Source organism: Pinus tabuliformis, chromosome 7 (assembly GCF_031772625.1).
Source record: "Pinus tabuliformis cultivar Carrire ecotype Pingquan chromosome 7, CPIR1, whole genome shotgun sequence".
Lineage (NCBI taxonomy): Eukaryota > Viridiplantae > Streptophyta > Pinopsida > Pinales > Pinaceae > Pinus > Pinus tabuliformis.
In genome coordinates this window covers 1,368,333,609-1,368,353,694 of record NC_142293.1, presented here as the reverse complement: position 1 = coordinate 1,368,353,694, position 20,086 = coordinate 1,368,333,609, and the positions used below count along the sequence as shown (strand labels likewise).

Sequence of the window (20,086 nt, the reverse complement as noted above, 5' to 3'; positions counted from 1 at the left end):
TGAAATATCCCAATTAGAGATCGTAGGTTGGAGGGATATCGTAATCAGAGATTGGAGGTTTTGGAGTGGAATACGTTTGAAAAGTTGCGATCCATCTAGACGCAATAATTTATAGATTGCATTTGATTATTATATTGGGTCTGGGAGTGGAGTGACTATATCACAAAAGTTATGATGGGGCACTTCGGAGGTGGAACATGGCAAAAATGTGGGCCATATCGGAACTTTGGGCTTGACGTCATATCATAAGTTTTTATAAGAGCAAACCATGAAAAACTTTGATATTCATGTTTCTCCGATATATGTTATACACGCATTATAAAACATTAGCCCCGCTTTGTAATATGAACTTTGAGATATATTAACATATGAATGTGCACCAAGGACTTTGGGTTATATATTATATGCTCAAACTTTGGATTATGTTATATATGACAAGAGTGAGGAGTAACTAACGTTCAGAGCGAATAACTTAGCAAATAACCGATTATGTAATAATCCAAGACTTTTATGAGCAAAATATCAACAAACCATTAGTAATAATGAAGACGTTTATTCTATCGAAAACCATTAATTCTCTGCATTTGACCATCTATTGATAAAATGTGAATTCACATGGGTCACATTACGTGTCAGCATATTAGAAAACTTTATTGGCGAAAATTCATTGTCGCACCATTAAATCATGCGATATCATTTACCTTCGATAGGCTTATAGTGCTAAAAGTCACAATGGCTATGGGGTAAATAATTAAATATAATGGATATGGTGTAAATAAAGTCACAAAGTCGGAGGTTTCAAAAATATGGTCATGGACATTAAAACAAAAATGCTGCTCGCGAGATTCCAATATGCTATGTGGCAGTTTTATGGGGTCAATCTCTTTATTACTATTTACATATATATGTCGGCTTTTATTAGGAGTTGTCTATAGTGCGACTTTTTGGAGTTTCCGGTGCCGAAATACGGTGAAAATTTTGATGTGAAATCTTGATTTGTGTTATTTAAACTAGTTTTTTGACTGTATATATGGATTCAACACCATGAAAAACCCCTAGGGCACTTCTATTGTGCAGGGTTTACCCATCAATCTTGTGATTTCAATGAATTCCTGCCAGATTTTAGAGAAATTAGACCGGAAAAATCCACCGGAAAAGCTTCCAAAAAGTCGCACTAAAGACAACTCCCTTTTATTATATTTAGGCCTTAAACCTTTAATATTTATTTGGGAAAGGTTTTAATTGCCATTTTTCTTAAAAGGACTTTTTAGGATGTTCTGATATAATACCTTTGCATCGAGGCTTTAAAGTTAAACCCTCTTTTTAATTAAGTTTTTTTTTATCTTAAAACTAAAATTTCTTTATCCTATTAATTTTTTTTGGATTATATCATAAGTTTTAAAAAGGTCCCAATTCTTTATTAATTCTATTATTAACTATAAAAAGATTGTTGAGTTGTAAAACACATAGGTAACATTTTACTTAAATGTTGCTTTTACTTACTTCCATATCCCCAATTATTCTTATTGATGTTACTTTACACTCTTACTGTAAATGGTAGTTAAATATATATTAAATATATACCAACCACCTTTTCAATCCATCTTAGAATAAAATATTTGCTTTAAAATTAGAAAGGTGACAATTAACGTTAGACCCATTTTGTCTCGCAGCAAGCAGTGTACACTTCAATTCTTTCACATTGAACTATTAAATTTCCTTTCTTTAAAAATAGCTTTCCAGCCTGCTAAATAAAATAAAAGTGAAAAAGTTAATCAGTGATTCATGTTTAGAAATATATTGACATAAGTTGTATTAGCATTTTTCTAAAAGTAGTGTAAAGGCACCTAAACAAAATGTGTTGGCTAAAACATATGGGCAGAATGTGTTGGCTAAATCATATTGGTGTATGTTGTTGGTATTTATAAATTAAGAAATAATGAGTTCAAATGCCATGAATATGTGCTATATATTGCCTAAAACATAGACTACTAAAAAGACAATGATTATGATATTTTTTTTGGCAAGAACGGTTAGTATATTTACTGTTAAAGGTGGAGCATGTTCCTATTACAATTGACAGTAGCTATTAAAAACTGAGTAATGAGAATGAGTTGTGGACGTAGTCCCTTCTCCTATGCTTAAATTCAAAAATTCATTGGATTCTTTGACTTTTCATGTTTTCTGTCTTACATATTGTCTCTGGAGGAGCATATTCTGTGTCCTTTTCCTTGTGTTTTTCATTAGGCTGTTCCTTAATTTTGTTGTTCCTTCTGCTAATGTTCTTCCTGCTTGCTGTTCCTTCCGTTGTTGTTCCTTCAGCATGTTGTCCCTTCGGAAGCTGTTCCTACTGCTGCTATTCCTTCTGCTTTCTATTCCTTCTGGTGTTGTTCCTTATACTGTTGTTCCTTCGGTTGTTGTTCCCTCTGCTGTTGTTCCTTCATCTGCTTGTTGTTCCTTCGACCCGCTGTTCCTTTGGATGTTGTTCCTTCTGCTTGCTGCTCCTTCTGGTGTTGTTCTTTCTGTTACTGTTCCTTCTAGTTGTTGTTCCTTTGGCGACAGTTCCTGCTACCCTCTGTTGTTGTTCTTTCTGGCACTATTCCTTTTGCCTGATGTGATATTTTCCTTATAAACAAAATTTAGTAAAAAGGGCGTGATATTCTTGAAACTGGAAAGGCTAAAAGTAAATATGGGGAGATTGGCATGTATGTCGGTGGAAAAAGGAATTTTTGTGGTTTAATTTAGAATAAGGTTTTTAGAGTTTTTATTAAAAAAAAATGTATAAAGTTTAGATTTAATAATTTGAGAATATTTTTTTATTGTGTATATAATTTAATGGATAAAATTAAGAGTTTTTAAATTGTATTTTCATTTTTAAATTTTTGTGGTGTGCTTGCGGCATCCACTCTTGTTTTAGCATTACAAATTCTTAGTGTAATATAAATTAAATAGATGAAAAATTAATAGCACATAAATGTTTTGATAGTTATTATGTTTATTAGCCATTTATATGGTTATGTGAATAGTATTTAGGTTTAAAACAAAATGGAATTGTAAAATATTAATAATACAAGAGCATATTATTCAAAAAAATAGGATAATTGCAAAAAAAACTCACTTTCTTGAAAACCCAAATCATAATTACGCCGTAAGGCGTTTCTCTATGAAATGAATTCCCCTTTGTGCCACCATGTACTGTGTTGGAGCGTTGATTTGATATGTTAGACGATTAAGAAAATTTTCACCATCGGATCATCATAAACGGTTATCATAACTATTGCGGTAGAAGTTAGGGTAGTTCATTACCGTAACGACTCACTGGAATTTTCTTTGTAAGCACATTGAATTTCTAGTAGTATGTTGTGTTCAATCCGTTCTTTACGAGTCTGTCTTTCCTGGGTTTTCTCAAACTCAATTTTTGGCGTTGCTTTTCATCGTGTTGTTCGTCATCTTGGTCATCTTCTTAGCGCTGCATCCGTACACACCACGATTTTACTTGCAGAACGCTATGGTCAGCGAGCTGAATGTGAGCCACAGATTGCTCACATCAAGCCTGCAATTCACCGTGGTGTTGCGCAACTCCAATTACAGGATCGGTGTCATCTATGATAGCCAGAGCACCTACGCCTCGTATGTGGATCAGCAGATCACGGCTGAGTGCCCATTGCCCCCTTGCTACCAGGACCCCAAGGATGTCAACGTCTTGGCTCCCATTTTATACGGGAATTCTGTTCACTTGGCTCCCGTCATCTGTGAGCACCTGAATTACGAGAGGCTGAAAGAGTTCTTTCTGCTTTATATTTCATTTTTTACGGGAATTTCGTTCACTTGGCTCTCGTCATCTGTGAGCACCTGAATTAAGAGAGGCTGGAAGGGTTCTTTTTGCTTTATATTTCATTTTTTTTAAAGGTTGGTCAGGAGTAAGGTTTTGTATTGAGTTTTCATGTTAGCTCTTTGTAGGGTTTATATAATGTTCAATGATTATGAATTTGATAACATATATTTTTGTTGTAGTTTTGACCTTAGATTTTATTTATAATGGCCATTTTATTTTACAAAAGTCATTACTGATATCCATTGTATATTATTTTTTAAACGAGACATGCACTCTATTTTTAAATTATTTTTTATTTTTTGCCAAGCTTGTCAATTTCCAAAATTAGCTTTTAGTTGGATTTTTTGTAACAATATACATGTTTCAAAGCCCATGACAAGAAGTCTAGTAGATGAAGGATCTGAGTCACTTGAAGTAATTACAAAGTACCTCGAGGTTTCTTATTTTTTATTTTGCACTCTCGCCAAGATAGATAGTTTTTTACCAGTTAGTGGGGCTTAGAGGGGCAAGCAATCTTTTGCTGGATATTTAAAGATTATTTTGATAGTTCATCAATTTTATTTTATTTTCACAAATATTTCTCGAAAGAGAATGATGCATTGGCTTTAGCACAATCACAATTGCTTTTTATTTTGATAGTTGATACATTTTATTTTATTTTCCACAAGTTCTGTTTGCCGCCTTATAATCTTCTTTAATTTGTGGGTATCAAATGACTATCAGTATTGTAATGACATATGACGATGTTCTTTTCCAATACACTTTTTTCTAATGTTGTGCATAATCACATACTTACGACACTTCGGAGGCATAATACAGTTTATAGAACATTCCCAATACCTCAAGGTTTTGGTGCTCAGCTTGTTACAATATATAAAAAAATTGTCATATGCTTGATATAAAGAAATTATCATATGCTTTTCTCCATGAGTTTAACTACGTTGTTAAAGTTTTGATCTACTTAATTCATTTTCTGAAGATCTTCACTTTGCAGAAAGCTTCAGAGGAAACCAAAGCTTTTGAAGAAACCACTGCAATTAACGAGATCGTCCCTCTGGCTATTGATTAGTTAACCACTGCAATTAACGAGATCATCTCAATGGATATTGATTAGTTATGTTCTCTTATAATTAACCGGCCACCCATTTGAACTTAACTATTTCCAGCGTACGTATGCACAAAAGGAAATAGAAATTATGTTCTTAATTTTTATGTAAACTTAAAGGGATGAAAATATGTTTTTTCTAAACAAAATTGATTTGAAATTTTAATATTGAGCCATATTGAAAGGTTTAGCATATATTTATCACATTATCTATAAATTCTTTGTATTCTGTAACAGTGAAAAAAGATGAGTGTTGGCATGGAAATAGCTTTAACTTTGTATTCATGTTAATAGTATTAATGTCAATCTCTTCCTCCAAAATTATCACGATCATGAATTTGCACAACCTCTCAATTCCGTGTGACAAAAGGTCGACTCTATTCGTCATTTTTAAGGGTTAAAAAAAGTTGGTTAAAAGTTTCCATTGTGAAGATGGAAATTCTTTGAATTCAATGGTTTTTTGTTTGTTTTTGTTTGTTTGTTTGTTTGTTTGTTTTTTTTGTTTGTTTTTTGTTTGTTTGTTTGTTTTTGTTTGTTTTTTTTAATGACGTTGAAAGAGTCTACCAGTGGGAATGCAAAAATACATTGCAGGTCACTGGAATTCCTCGTATCTGCCACCGATTTATCCTGTTTTATCTCGTGTTTTATTGAACCCTGACTCGACCTGCCAGTAGAACCATTGTTGCCTTCAGGGTTGTTAGTATCCATTAATTAAAAAATATGATAAGGTTTCCATATGACATTATCCATTAATTAAAAAATATTATCCATTAATTAAAAAATATGCCAAGGTTGCCATATGACATTAACTCTTAGTTTTATTGAAGCATGATTTGAACCACAAACGGAACCATATAGGGATGTCGATAGAAAATACACCCTTTTTATTAAACCTCACTCATCCACATAATTTTTGTTATTCAAAAAATGAAAATATTCTTATTCTAAAATAAGCATGCCACATAATTAATATTATTAATTATAATAACTATTATTATTTTGTTGTTAATAATATTATTAATTATTTTTTATTATTTGATACATATTAACTCATTTTTATTATTTAATGAAACCATATTAAAATTTATAAAAAAAATATTATCATAAGAGAAGATAGAATTGAATTCAAAATTCAAAATTATTATTATTTTTTTCTTATACCATTTCGGTTTTATATATAAATTTCTATTATATTTTTGATGACTCATTTGTTATTAATCTTTGTCAAAGTTATCATACATATATATTCAGATTTATCCAATAAAAAATAAGTATTATATCTAAATTTCTATTCTATTTTTGATGACTCGTTTGTTATTAATCTTTGTTAAACATCTATATTCAGATTTATCCAATAAAAAATAAGTATTACATGTCACAGTTTAAAGTAATTTAGACTATGGATGCACTTTTAACATGTGCCCAATTAGAATACATTGGCATGTCAAGCTCAACTACAAAGAGTATTCCAAACTTCAACAACTTGACCCAAATTTTCTGCTTCAACTACAAGTCGCTTGATACATATGTATCTCTAAGTAAGTAACTCAATCCTTCTCCCCTATGTTTTCACAGTTCAATGTTTCTGACAACGCCTTATCAAATTTTCATTTAAATGTTAATAAGTTAAGATTTATGTCTTTGATGGTGCCTTTACAAATGACAATGCATTGTTTTGGGGAATCAAGGACTACAATTCTGAGGATTCACTCTTCATCCACTCTAAAATAGTGGTTGTTCCCTCGAAGAATCTACTTTGAGGATTCACTCTTCATCTATGCTCTTTTTTCATATGCTACCGACTTACGGCGTTTCCATTGCAACATTTGGTGCAATTGCTAGTTTATAAAACTATATTAGAAGTTTATTTTAATAATTAAATAAATATTATTTATAAAAAAAGGAGGAATAATGGTGGGAGAATTGAGAAAATGAAAGGAGTTGTCTTTAATGATATTTTTTGGACTTTTCGGTGCTAGAATTTTCTAGAAAATTTTGAAGTGAAATCTTGATTTGTGTTATTTAAACTGGTTTTTTGACTGTATACATGGATTCAACACCCTTGAAAACCCATAGGGCACTTGAATTGTGCAGGTGTTACCAATTTTGAGGTGAAATCTTGATTTGTGTTATTTAAGCTAGTTTTTTGACTGTACATATGGATTCAACACCCTGAAAAATCCCTAGGGCACTTGAATTGTGCACGTGTTACCAATCAAACTTGTGATTTCAATAAGTTCATGCCAGATTTTAAAAAAATTAGACCAAAAAATTAAATTAAAAAAACCTACCAAAACAAAATAAAAATAAAGCAAGTAATTTACAATCTCAATAACATAATAAACTTAGTAAATTGTTTACTAATTAAGATTATACAAAGTTATCTCGAACAAAATATATATCTCTATTTGAATAAGTGATACATGAGCTTGAAAAACGCATCCAAATGTACATTAGTAAAAACTTGGATGATCTTCAATTTAAGCAAGTTTATAAATAGAGCAGCGTGGAGATGTAGCGAATGATCTGCCAACCAAATAACATAAAAGAGTTGCTCAATTAATTGTTTATATTATCTTGTATTAGATAAATATCTAAATATAAAAAGGTGTTAAAAAATTAAAAAATACACATCTAAATGCATCTAATTACCTTATATTTTTTACTAATAAAGTCAAATTATTACCACTACACGTTATTGAATATCCCTAATCAACTCAAAATCACAACATTCTAATACCCTAAATGCATCAAAGACATGCACAGAGCGTAAGATACCAAATAAATTAGGTAAGATGCCAAATAAAGGTTTTTTAAGGAAATGAGGATATATACTCTTTAAATATTTATTATATTTAAATTAAATAGGAATTTTGGTTTTATTAATGATTTGCTTTTTTATAAATTATTTTTTATATTAAATTATTAAATAATATAAAATAAAAATTTATATATATATATATATATATATATATATATATATATTTTTTTTTTTTTTTTAATTTAAAAAATAAAAAATTACAATATATTATTTTATAGTTTTCATTTAAAAAATTAATAAATTTCATTTAATGTTTGTTTAGGGTAGTTCAATTATGATGGAAATGAAGTCTCACCAAAACGGAAACCTTGTGTTCAAATTTTATACCATCTCCCTCGTTGAAATAAAAATTAGACATGATAAAAATGTAATCCTACCAAACTTGCAAAAAAAATAAATAAATTATTTCATAATAATATTTTAAACATAATTATTTGATTACCATAAATAATACAAATGTATATCAACTCAAAATCACAACATTCTAATGTCCTAAATGCATCAAAGACATGCACAAAGCCTAAGATACCAAATAAATTAAGTAAGATGCCAAATAAAGGTTTTTTTAGGAAATGAGGATATATACTCTTTAAATATTTATTATATTTAAATTAAATAGGAATTTTGGTTTTATTAATGATTTGTTTTTTTATAAATTATTTTTTATATTAAATTATTAAATAATATAAAATAAAAATTTATAAAATATTATTTAAATAAATAAATAAATATATATATTTTAATTTTAAAAATAAAAAACTACAATATATTATTTTATAATTTTTATTTAAAAAATTAATAAATTTCATTTAATGTTTGTTTAGGGTAGTTCAATTACCATGGAAATGAAGTCTCACCAAAACGGAAGTCTTGGGTTCAAATTTTATGCCATCTCCCTCGTTGAAATAAAAATTGGACATGATAAAAATGTAATCTTACCAAACTTGCAAAAAAAAATAAAAATTATTTCATAATAATATTTTAAACATAATTATTTGATTGCCATAAATAATACAAATGTATATCATTTATATAAATGTAAAATTAAATATAAATAAATAACTCGTGGACAAAATTATCTCTATGTGATTTTCGCCAAAAATTCTTCTCTTAATAAATAAATTAATTAAAAAATCATAAATTAACAAAATCTCAACTCTCTATATGCTTTCATGTGAGATTTTCAACGCTTATCACTAAACAAAAGTAATTCTCCTAATATAATTCAATATACATACTTTATATATATATATATATATATATATATATATATATTCCTAAATATATATAAAATTAAAACAAATATATTAAAAGAAATTTCCACCCACATATTCTAAACCTTTATAACAAATTCACAAATTTTATTGTATTAATATCTTCTATCTTATTTTATTTTATTTTATTTCATGTATTATAATTATTAGTGAAATATTTTTACATTTTTAGGCCGTCCATTTCACAAATTGATAAGATAAATTACTATATATTATTTGAAAATTCGAATCTAATGATAAATGATGATAGGACGACAACATTGAGAACAGCGAATTAACTTAAGCCTTGATAAATAATAAATAATATTTATTTAAATACATTCACAATGGCAGAAGTTTAATATTCGAAGTTGTGGGTTTATGATCCATGTGTTTTGTGAAAGGTGAATGCTAAAACCGTTGAGTGGGCTCAAACGACTGCATGAATGCGAGCATGTCTATCTCTTTATCTGTTCTGCCTACAAATTTGCACGCACAAGAGCATTCAAATAATAACTTGAATTCTGCAACATCACTCTTTTCTAGGAAGGTATGTAATACTTTGTCAGTGATCAATATGAATCAGTTAGCAGATTAAGAAATATTCATAGACAGTTCGAATGATAAATGTTGTATAAGCTGGGATCTAAATGCTTTTAGAATCAAAGATGTACATAATATTTCTTACTTTGCTGGGAGTTGATATTGTTTGCTTTTTTATTTAAACTCTGAATTGGATCTAAAACTGAAACTTAAATGTGTTGTGAAACTACAAACAGCTCTCCATTTGTTATGGGTATAGCAGGAGGAATATGCGGTATAGATGTTCTGCCATTGGCACTTCCACAGCCAATGCCAGTGTTGTTAATGAGGAAGGCAATGTGGTGGTTCGGCACAAGCTTCCCAAGCTCTTACAGCGGTGCATTGACAGTAGGAATATGTCAGAAGGCAAGCAGGTCCATGCTCGTTTCCTCAAAGATGAAAGTGAGGCGGGTATAGTCATATGGAATAACCTTGTCAACCTATATGCCAACTGTGGCCAGTTAGAGTATGGACGCCAACTGTTTGATAGAATGTCTCAGCGAAATGTCGTCTCATGGACTCTTATAATAGCAGGATATGTCCAAAATGGCCAACCTCACGAAGCCCTGAAGCTTTTTCACGAAATGAATCAGGTGGGCATCAGACCAAACCACTTTACAATTACAGCCATTGCTCGGGCATTGTCTAGCCTTGCAGATCTTGAACAGTGCAAGCTGCTTCATGCTTATGCTATAAAAGCTGGTTTTGAACTCAATATCTTCGTGGGGAGTGTTCTTATTGATACGTATGCCAAATGTACAAGTATAGAGGATGCGCGCAAGCTATTCGATGGGATGCCTGACTCAGATACTGTTGTGTGGAGTGCCATGATTGCAGGATATGTGAAGAATGAACAGAGCGAGGAAGCTGTTAAACTCTTTCGGCAGATGCAACGAGAAGGGATGAGACCAAATCGGTACACCTTTGCTGGTGTTCTTAACAGTTGTGGTCACCTGTTATCGCTAGAATGGGGCGAGGAAGTCCATGCCCAGCTTATAAAATTTGGTTTGGAGTCTGAAATCTCTGTGGCAAGTAGCCTTGTTGACATGTATGCAAAATGTGGGAACATGGAGACTGCTTTGCAAGTGTTTGAAAGGATGCCTCACTTAGATGTGGTCTCATGGACTGCAGTAATTTCAGGATATGTGCATAATGGGCGTGGGCATGAAGCCATGGAACTCTTTTGTGAGATGCAAGAGGCAGGCATGAAACCCAACCAATATACCTTTGTAAACATTCTTAGGGCTTGTGCAAATTTCGTAGGTGTGGAACAATGCAAACAAGTCCATGCCCACATTGCCAAAACTGGACATGAAATATATAGAACAGTAGGCAGTGCTCTTGTGGACACGTATAATAAGTGTGGATACATAGAGGAAGCACAACGATTGTTTGATAGAATACCCGAAAAAAATTGGTATTGTGGACTACAATGATTGCAGGCTATGTACAGAATGGTTTTTGCAAGTCGGGTTTGGAACTTTTTCACAAAATGCAACAACTAAGATTGAAGCCCAACCATTACACTTTTGCCAGTGTTCTAAGAGCATGTGGGAGCATGTCAGCTATGAAAGAGGGTAAGATTGTCCATGCCTGCATCATAAGAAATGGGTTTGAGTCAGACACTGCTGTTGGTAGTGCCCTTATTGATATGTATGCTAAGTGTGGAAGTGTGAAGGAAGCATGCAAATGGTTTGAAAAAATGCCTGAGCAGAATGTGATTTCCTGGACTGCAATGATAACAGGATATGTCCAGAATGGGCACGGTGAAGAGGCACTTCAACTCTTCAAACAAATGCTTCAGGTGGGTGTAAAACCAAATGAGTTCACCTTGGCAGGTTTTTTAAGTGCATGTGCCAGTCTTGTAGTTCTAGAAGAGGGCAAGGGAGCTCATGCCCACATTATCAAAGTAGGACTTGAATCAAATGTATCTGTTAGCAGTGCCACCGTTGACATGTATGTCAAGTGTGGGGACATAGAAAATGCACGCAAAGTGTTTGATCAAACTCTTGAACGGGATGTTGTCTCATGGACTACAATGGTTTCAGGATATGCTCAGAAGGGTTATAGTGAGGATGCTCTAAAGCTCTTCTGCCAAATGCAAGAAACGGGAGTCGATTCAAATCAGTATACCTTCTCTAGTATCCTCAAGGCATCTTCCAGCTTAGTGTCTTTGGATAGAGGCAAGCAAATCCATGCACAGATCCTCAAACAGGGACTCAATTCAGATATATCTGTAGGGAGTTCCCTTGTTGACATGTATGCTAAGTGTGGGAGTATAGAAGATGCACGCTGTGTGTTTGACAAAATGCCTGAACAAGCTATAGTCTCATGGAATGCAATGATAACAGGATACGCTCAGCATGGGCATGGCATAGAAGCCCTTCAACTTTTTGAGAAAATGCAATCAATAGGCATGCAGCCTGATCACATTACATTCGTTAGTGTGCTCTCTGCATGTAGTCATGTAGGCATGGTGAATGAAGGCCGCCGTTTCTTTGATTCCATAAGTCGGGATTATGGTATTGAACCGACAGTAGAGCACTATTCATGTATGGTTGATCTTCTTGGCCGTGCAGGGTGTCTTGATGAAGCTATGGATTTTATCAACAAGATGTCTTTTGAGCCGGATGCTTTGGTGTGGGGGATCTTACTTGGTGCCTGTAGAATATATAATAATGTTGAGCTTGGAAAGCGTGTTGCAGAGAACATTTTTGAGTTGGAACCTCAAGCTTCTGCAACATATGTGCTGTTGTCAAATATTTACGCAGCAGCAGGTAGGTGGGATGATGTGGCAAAGATTAGAACCACGATGTTAGAGAGGGGGATAAGGAAGGAGCCAGGTCATAGCCAGATTGAAATCAAAAACTCCTTGCACACATTTGTTGCAGAAGACAGATCACACCCACAAAGTGAAGAAATCTATGCAAAACTGAGGGAACTAACCAAGCAGATCAAAGAAGCAGGCTATGTACTTGACCCAAGTTTTGCATTGCATAATATGGAGCAGGAACAAAAGGAACAGTGTCTATTTCATCATAGTGAGAGGCTGGCCATTGCCTTCGGTTTTATCAGCACACCTCCTGGGACAACTATTCGAATAATCAAGAACCTTCGTGTATGTGGTGATTGCCATACTGCCACGAAGTTCATCTCCAAGATTTCTGAACGAAAAATTATTGTAAGGGATACCAATCGCTATCATCATTTTAAAGATGGCCTCTGTTCATGTGGAGATTATTGGTGATGCTCAGGGAGAGAGGTAACATATTCAAACTCGGGTTATTCAAGAAATCTATTTTCTTCTGGGACATGTCTGTACTCTTACATTAAAAAGACAATTGGATTACATTCCTTGTTACAGTTAGGAGTCATAGGCCATCTCTAACAGCTTCTTCATCAAACATAGGCTTACGACTGCCATGATTTCAGCTTTTGCTCCTAATTTGATGCAGTCTGTATCTTTCCTGAATATACTAATCCTGTCTGTGAACTGATTTTCTAGCTCATCTCTAAAAGCTAAAATTTCTAAATTAAGTCTATTGGATTCTGAATCTCTTAAATTGAATATGTTGAATTCCACATTGTGCCTCACTCTTCACCTCCTCTTCGACAAGAAGCAATTGCTATTTAGCGTTGATGCATCCCGAATATCTCTGCCATGTGTCCTGCCCATCCATTTTCCCTCTAAAAGTACTCCTTTCCACTGTGGAGGGTCCACAAAGGGATTTACATATTCAGATTCAACCCAATTTCAGAAAACACGGGTGAAACAGCAACCCCAAAGTTCTATTCCATTCTCTTTCTTTTGACAAATGATACATGTCCATCTGATCAACCTGTTGCATAGAGTCTATCCTTATCTGCTAGTTATTGATGGAGATCCATTCATCCTAAGACATGAAAGTTGAAAGCCTCTCTTATTTTCCAAATGCATTAAATTACTGATCAAACACTCATCTGTGTCTCTAAGCCCACATCTTTATTTGATCTTTCTGCATGAAAATTTTGACTGGATATATTAATAGTCTTTTGGTTTCATAGTTCCTAAATAATTTGCTGTGCTTCTGGCGCCAGTTCTTCAAATAAGACCTGTAAGCTTTAAAGTTTAAAGGCATCTTAAATAAGCAATGTTCTGGAAACAATTTTTATATGTCCAGAACAACATTTTTATCAACAACAGTTAGATGTTAAGATATGTTTTACTATTTGCCAGTCTAGCCAAGTCTGGGAATGAGAGTCCCATAAATACCTCACTTGTGACATTTACTTCTGAAGATTCTTTTACCTATGCATCTCAAGAGCAGGTCCACATAGCCCTTGCTGAAGAGAATGTCCAAATTGAGCGAGCTGCATTCACCTGTCATCTTCATTGTTCTTTGAAGTCCTGCTGCAACTCTAGAGAGGCTGTTTACCAACCATTCCTGATTCTCTTGAGAATTGGAGAACCTACTATTTTGAACAGAGAGGGTTCTCCAATCACATTACATAGTCCAAAAATTTCTTTAATCTTGCCGATGTGAACTTCTGTTTCTAATCTGTATAAGAATTTTCCAAGGGGCATCTCCCTAAATTGCTCTTACAATCCACTTTGCTGTCAATGCCATTCTCTGACTATGGATATCAGGCCCATGCTTCCTTTGTCTCTGGGTAGGGTTCAGATTTACTAAGAAACAAGTGGGAGATTTTCTTCCCCTCCTCTTTTACCCATACCCTGATACTGAAGGTAGATACTGGAAGAGTATTAGACATGGACAGCTGCTGAGATTCTATCTATGATAGTAAGTTTGCCTCCCAAGAGTGAATCCTAGTGGATCCAATTCACTATTCCCTGCTATTTCTTCTGGGATATTGTGCTTCTCTCTATCTATGATAAGATTATGGAGAAATCGAGGAAGAGGGACCAGAGGATCTCCACCGGCTTGCTGAAGGAAATTAACCGGATTCCATATCCATCTGACATCCTACTGATCTGACAGGGACAGTGAATTTCACATTGGCAGAACACCAGAATAAGGAGGCGATGAAGCATGTTTTGTATCTGATGCGTCTCTGGTCCACTTTTAAGCACTGTCGGCATCCCCTGGAGAAACAAAGTCAGATGGATTTCATATAATTGTTTATACTAGAACTGAGGCCCTCAATTCTTCAGCGGCCCAGTTGGCAGATTTAGATAGCTTAAGATGGTGTATGTCAATGTACTTTCTTTCTGCTGTATGTCTGCATATGTTACAATTTTGGATGTAATGATAATTTAGTGTAATTACAGCAAAAAAAATACTACTTTGGGTGGATTCTTTGAAGAAAACGATCAATTGATTTTTTGTGAAGAAAGAAGAAGATTGCTTTGCATTTGACATGGGTTGTTAATTCTAGTGCTGTAACAGAGCTGTTATTCAATCAAGGGTATTTACTACAAAGCTATGAAACATGAGACATCCAACCAGGGGACTGTGTCCATACCCCGCTTATTGGATATAGACATGCTAGGACACATGTTTGGCACATTTTCTAAAACAGTACAAATGTTCGACATGTACCATAGATATGTCCTACCTGTCTGACTCTGAAAAATGTTTTTTCATTGTTATTTTCTCACTTTCAGTGGTAGGTAAAGATCCCTCACTGTCTCTCATGATGCAGATGAAGGTAAAATTGAGGTTTGAAGGTATTCTAAGTCTCATTATGCAGAAGAAGGTAAAATTGAGATTTGAAGGTATTCTAAGTGTTTTGTAAATGTTCTATTTTCGAAAAAATTTAGATGTTTATGTCTATATTTCATTTTCGTAATGAGAGAGAGAGAGAGAGACTGACTTCCGTGCTCTGTTTCTAGGGTCAATGTGTCCCTTGTTGGACACTCATATTCCCATGTCGTCTGTGTCCCATTGTCCTTGTATCATGTGACTTATCTATGAGGAAGTATTCTTCTATTGCTGAAATGGAGGTATTCTTAAATCAGGGGTTGGCATAGACCAAGGATTTCAATCTCTGCTTCTATTTTTTTTGTATTTTGTGTCATCAGAGAGTTAAACTATGAGTCCCTAGCCTATAACAAAGTCTGAGACTACATTCTTATGAGTTGTCATCCTTATCCACTGACGAGGTGTTGTCATTATCCACTGATGAGTTGTCAGTGAGATCTAAATTAGAAGTGGTCAAATACACTTACTAAAAATCAATATCATGAGATCATTATGAGTGTAGAATATGACATAAAGCCTTTTTGGCCAGTTTTTGTGTTGTGTCTTTCTGGTGCTCTCTCTCCTAAAAATAAGCACCCATATATAAAATTTCATATCAGTTGAGTTAGTAGCTCATTTTTCCCTTTTTTTTGTGACAGAATGTGGGTAGTCCATGTGAGTGAAATTTCTGTTTGTGTTCATATGTAAGCTTGGAATGGAAAAATGCATCATTTGATGGAATTGTAGCCATTTGGAATATATGAGAATGGAACTGCTAATTTTAGGTATGTTCTATGCTAGAGCAATTTATTTCAATTTTCACAGTTAGCTCAATATCTTTTTCAGATTAGCAGTCACATCAGCATTAAAGTAAACTGCAGATAGAACATAAACATAAATCGCAGAAGACAAGCCAAGACAAGAGGACACAAGATGTGGCGCTAGCCAGGGACAAACCCCAATGTGGAGAAACCCTTGATCAATTCTTCTTATATGTTCTTCAATAGTTCAGCAAAGAGAGAGAGAGATAGTACATTTACAACAGAAGTCAACACTTTGACCTATCTAGATAAGAGCATAGATCATCTCTAAGAAGATGATACATGAGATCAGTTGAAGACATGTTGCTTCAACTGATTCTGCAAGGTGACTCCTTCACCTATCGTTGTGCTGCATTTCGCCATCATGTTGCACCTCACCGCGTTGCACCATGCTGCACCCATCATCACTATGCTGCATCTCATCACGCTTCATTAATCATGACTGTACCCATCACTGTACTGCATTATGTGCCATTGCTGCACCATGTTGCCATACTGATCTATGTATTGGCTGCACCTTGCTTGCTTGTTGTCCCTTGCTTACTTGTGTCCCTAGCATGCTTATTGTCCTTAGCATGCTCGCTGTTGCATGCTAGCTGTAACATTGCATGCTTGGTGTATTTGCCGCTAAGTACCATACCACTGTCCCAATGTTAGTTAGCTGTTTCTTGCATGCTGCTCTCCTTCGGAAACAGATGCTCCGGCAGTTTCCGACAGTTCCGGCAGTTTCGACAGTTCCAACAATTTCGACAGTTTCGTCAGTTCCGACTGTTCCCGACAGTTCTCGACAATTTTGGCTGTTCTAGCTGTTCCCGGTAGTTCCGGTTGTTCTGGCTGTTCCCGGTAGTTCCGGCTTTTGCCCTTTGCGTCAGCGTTCCCGGCAGTTCCAGCAGTTCCTGGTAGTTCCGACAGTTCTGGCAGTTCCCTGCAGTTCCTGCTGTTCCCGGTAGTTCCGTCAGTTTCGTCAGTTCTCAGAAATTCTGGTTGTTCTCAGTAGTTCCTGATAGTTCTGGCTTCTACCTTCTGCGTCAGCTTTCCCGGTTGTTCCTGGCAGTTCCTGGCAGTTCCGGCAGTTCTGACAGTCCCAGCAGTTCCTGGAAATTCCGGTTGTTCCCGGCAGTTCCCTGCAGTTTTGACTTCTACCCTCTGCGTCAACTTTCTCGGCAATTCCCGGCAGTTTCGGCTTCTGCCCTCTGCGTCAACTTTCCCGGCAGTTCCCGACAGTTCTGGCTTGGATTAGGGCAGCGTTATCCCTTATGATCTCTCCTCCTACTAAACCCAAAGACAAGTAGAGAGGAAGAGACCCCAAGTGTGTTGAAATCACTTGAAGACCACCTCTATTTATACTAAAACGTTGAGCACAAGTGGGGTTTATTTGGTTGCTGGCCGACCTTGACGAATTGTCCCATAACACAAATAAATTCATATCTCCATGAATACTTATCGGAATTGGATGATCTTTAGATCAATCCTACACCTCTCGATGAGAGGGATCCAAGAAAAATATCAGCTTCCATTAATAAGATGACCCACATGGAGTTTGGCCCTAGTTGCCAATTTTAACACTCCCTCTCAACTAGGGACAACTCCATCCGCTGATCCATATGTCCGACTATGCTATCTATGCCATCAGTGCCCTGCACTGCTCTGCTCTGCTGAGCTCTGCTTTCCTCTGCTCTGCTGAATCATGAAGAAGAAGAATTGATCGAGAATGTCTCATACCATTCTCTACTGACCCGAAGTCAGTTTCATTTGAAGAGAGTGTGTCACATCACTCTTGCTGGCTGGAAGTTAGTTTTATTGATCCTAGATCAATATCACAAGAGAGTGTCTCAAACCACTCATACTGATCCCAGATCAATATCACAAGAGAGTGTCTCAAACCACTCATGCTGATCCCAGATCAGTTTCATTGATCCCAGATCAATGGAGGTCATCCTAGCATAGGGAGTATGGTAGATACATCGATGCATCCATCGATACTACTACTATGGTCCCTAACCCCATTTCTCTGCTCATTGATCAGATGAGATGTACTTCCCATGAGTCCCAGACTGCATGGGTAGGATGCCTCGACTGGAGAACTAATCATCCCGTCCACAAGAGAACGAATCATCCTGCCCCATAGTCGCCACGGGAGAGCTAATCATCCCAGCCCACAGGAGAACTAATCATCCTGTTTCACAGTTGCCACGGGAGAACTAATCATCCCGGCCCACAGGAGAACTAATCATCCTGTTCCACAGTTGCCACGGGAGAACTAATCATCCTGACCCACAAGAGAACTAATCATCCTGTTCCACAGTTGCCACCGGAGAACTAATCATCCTGGCCCACAGGAGAACTAATCATCCTGTTCCACAGTCGCCACGGGGTATCACAGGGGAAGGTTGAACCTGTCATCCTATACATAGCGCACCACCAGGGGAGGGTGAGTCGTCCTGTGGTCGTATGTTGCTCCAGTAAGTACCCCAATCCCCCCAGAGCTCCTAGAGCTCAATGCATGCAACATGCAAGACTCTTATAAGAAGGTCTCTCAACGACTCCAAGTCATTCGAGAAAGTCACAGATTTGACCTTTCCCCGGGGCTTTGACAAAATGTTTGCAACTTGTACATCGGTCTCAATGCGATTGAGCCTCCTCGCTCATCGACTTACCATATCCTAGATAAGGCAGTATCTGATGTCTATTTGCTGGAGCAATCATCGAATACAGGATTCCGCAATAATCGAATCCCCCCTCTGGTTGCCACAGAGAATCACAATGGTATTCATCATGTGTACAAACAACTCACTTAAGAGCTTCTGCAACCATGCAGCTTCACACGAGATCATACTCGTAGCTATGTATTCGGTCTCGGCGGGGCTTATAGCAATCGACTTCTGCTTCCTGCTCATCCATGATATCGAAGCAAAATCCAAATAGAACCAACATTGAGAAGTGCTCTAGTGATCCTCCACACTGCCTGCCTAGTCAGCATTCGAATAATCATGCAGTTTCATATTTCCGGTAGTGTATCTCAATCCATGAGAGATTGTGCCCCGAAGATATCTCAGAAGATTCTTGGCACCAATCCAGCGAGGCTCAACCAAATATGAGCTCACCATGCTAACTGCAAAACATATATCCGGACGGAAGTTCACCAAGAACATCAATGCGAATGAGTTTATGAAACTCAAAGGCATTTCCCAAATCTGGTTCGACATCACTACCATATAACTTTTGAAAGTTAAGATCCTCGAGGTAGTCACAGGCTTGCAGTTTATCATTCCACATCCGGAATCCAACTCCCTCTTACTTCTGCAAATGAGAGGGTCTGCACCTGTCAGAAATAGGTTGTCCTCATAAGGTGCCGGTATGAGAGGTCTATCATCCACAACCTTCGGGTAATGGTTTGGATCGGTTTCACTCCTAGTGAATCTCAGCTTCATCAGATAGCTATCAATCCTCTCATACTATGCCTGGGGTGTTTTGCTTCAAGCCATAGAGGGCTTTCTTCCACCTGTATACATAAGATTCCCGATTATGAATCTCAAACTCCTTGGGTTGTTCCAAACCTGTGGACTTGCTACATAAGGGGAATGGTCCCCTTATAATATTTTACTTCGGTATATCTCAGACATGTACCTTCATGCTCTTCTTGAATTCAGGCATCCCTATTACCATTTGACTGACATTGGGTAGGGCCCCATAGGTAGACCTCCGGTGTTATAGATGCGATATGTCAATTGACATGATCCCCAGTGGACCATCCTGCAACTTGATACAAATTGCCAACCCTGAACCCATGAGAAAAAGCGTCTTTGAAAATTCTATTTTTAAACACGTACCTTTCCATTGATGAATGCCACCCTGAAACCTTTGACTTCCATTTCCGAGGTGGACACCAGGTTCTTCTTGCGATTAGGTACATAAAAGATATTCTTGTAAATGAATAGAGTTACCCTCATTCAATTGAGGGGTAACATTCCCTACAGCCTTTCCGTGA

At 36.0% G+C, this 20,086-nt stretch overlaps 1 protein-coding gene and 1 pseudogene across 2 annotated transcripts; both read left to right on the top strand.

Annotated features, from left to right (window-relative positions):
* The first annotated feature begins 3,508 nt into the window (after positions 1-3,508).
* LOC149252714 (NDR1/HIN1-like protein 12) lies at positions 3,509-3,856 on the top strand. The gene has a single exon (XM_089454248.1). The coding sequence runs from the start codon at positions 3,509-3,511 to the stop codon at positions 3,854-3,856; it is 348 nt and encodes a 115-aa protein (XP_089310374.1).
* Positions 3,857-9,371: 5,515 nt separating this feature from the next.
* LOC149252713 (putative pentatricopeptide repeat-containing protein At3g13770, mitochondrial pseudogene) lies at positions 9,372-14,603 on the top strand (annotated as a pseudogene). Its single transcript, XR_016266976.1, has 2 exons — positions 9,372-9,564; positions 9,794-14,603. The product of XR_016266976.1 is annotated as a putative pentatricopeptide repeat-containing protein At3g13770, mitochondrial pseudogene (transcript).
* Positions 14,604-20,086: the final 5,483 nt, after the last annotated feature.

Coding starts and splice junctions, on each gene's coding strand:
- LOC149252714 (XM_089454248.1), top strand. CDS start 3,509: ATGGTCAGCGAGCTGAATGTGAGCCACAGATTGCTCACATCAAGCCTG.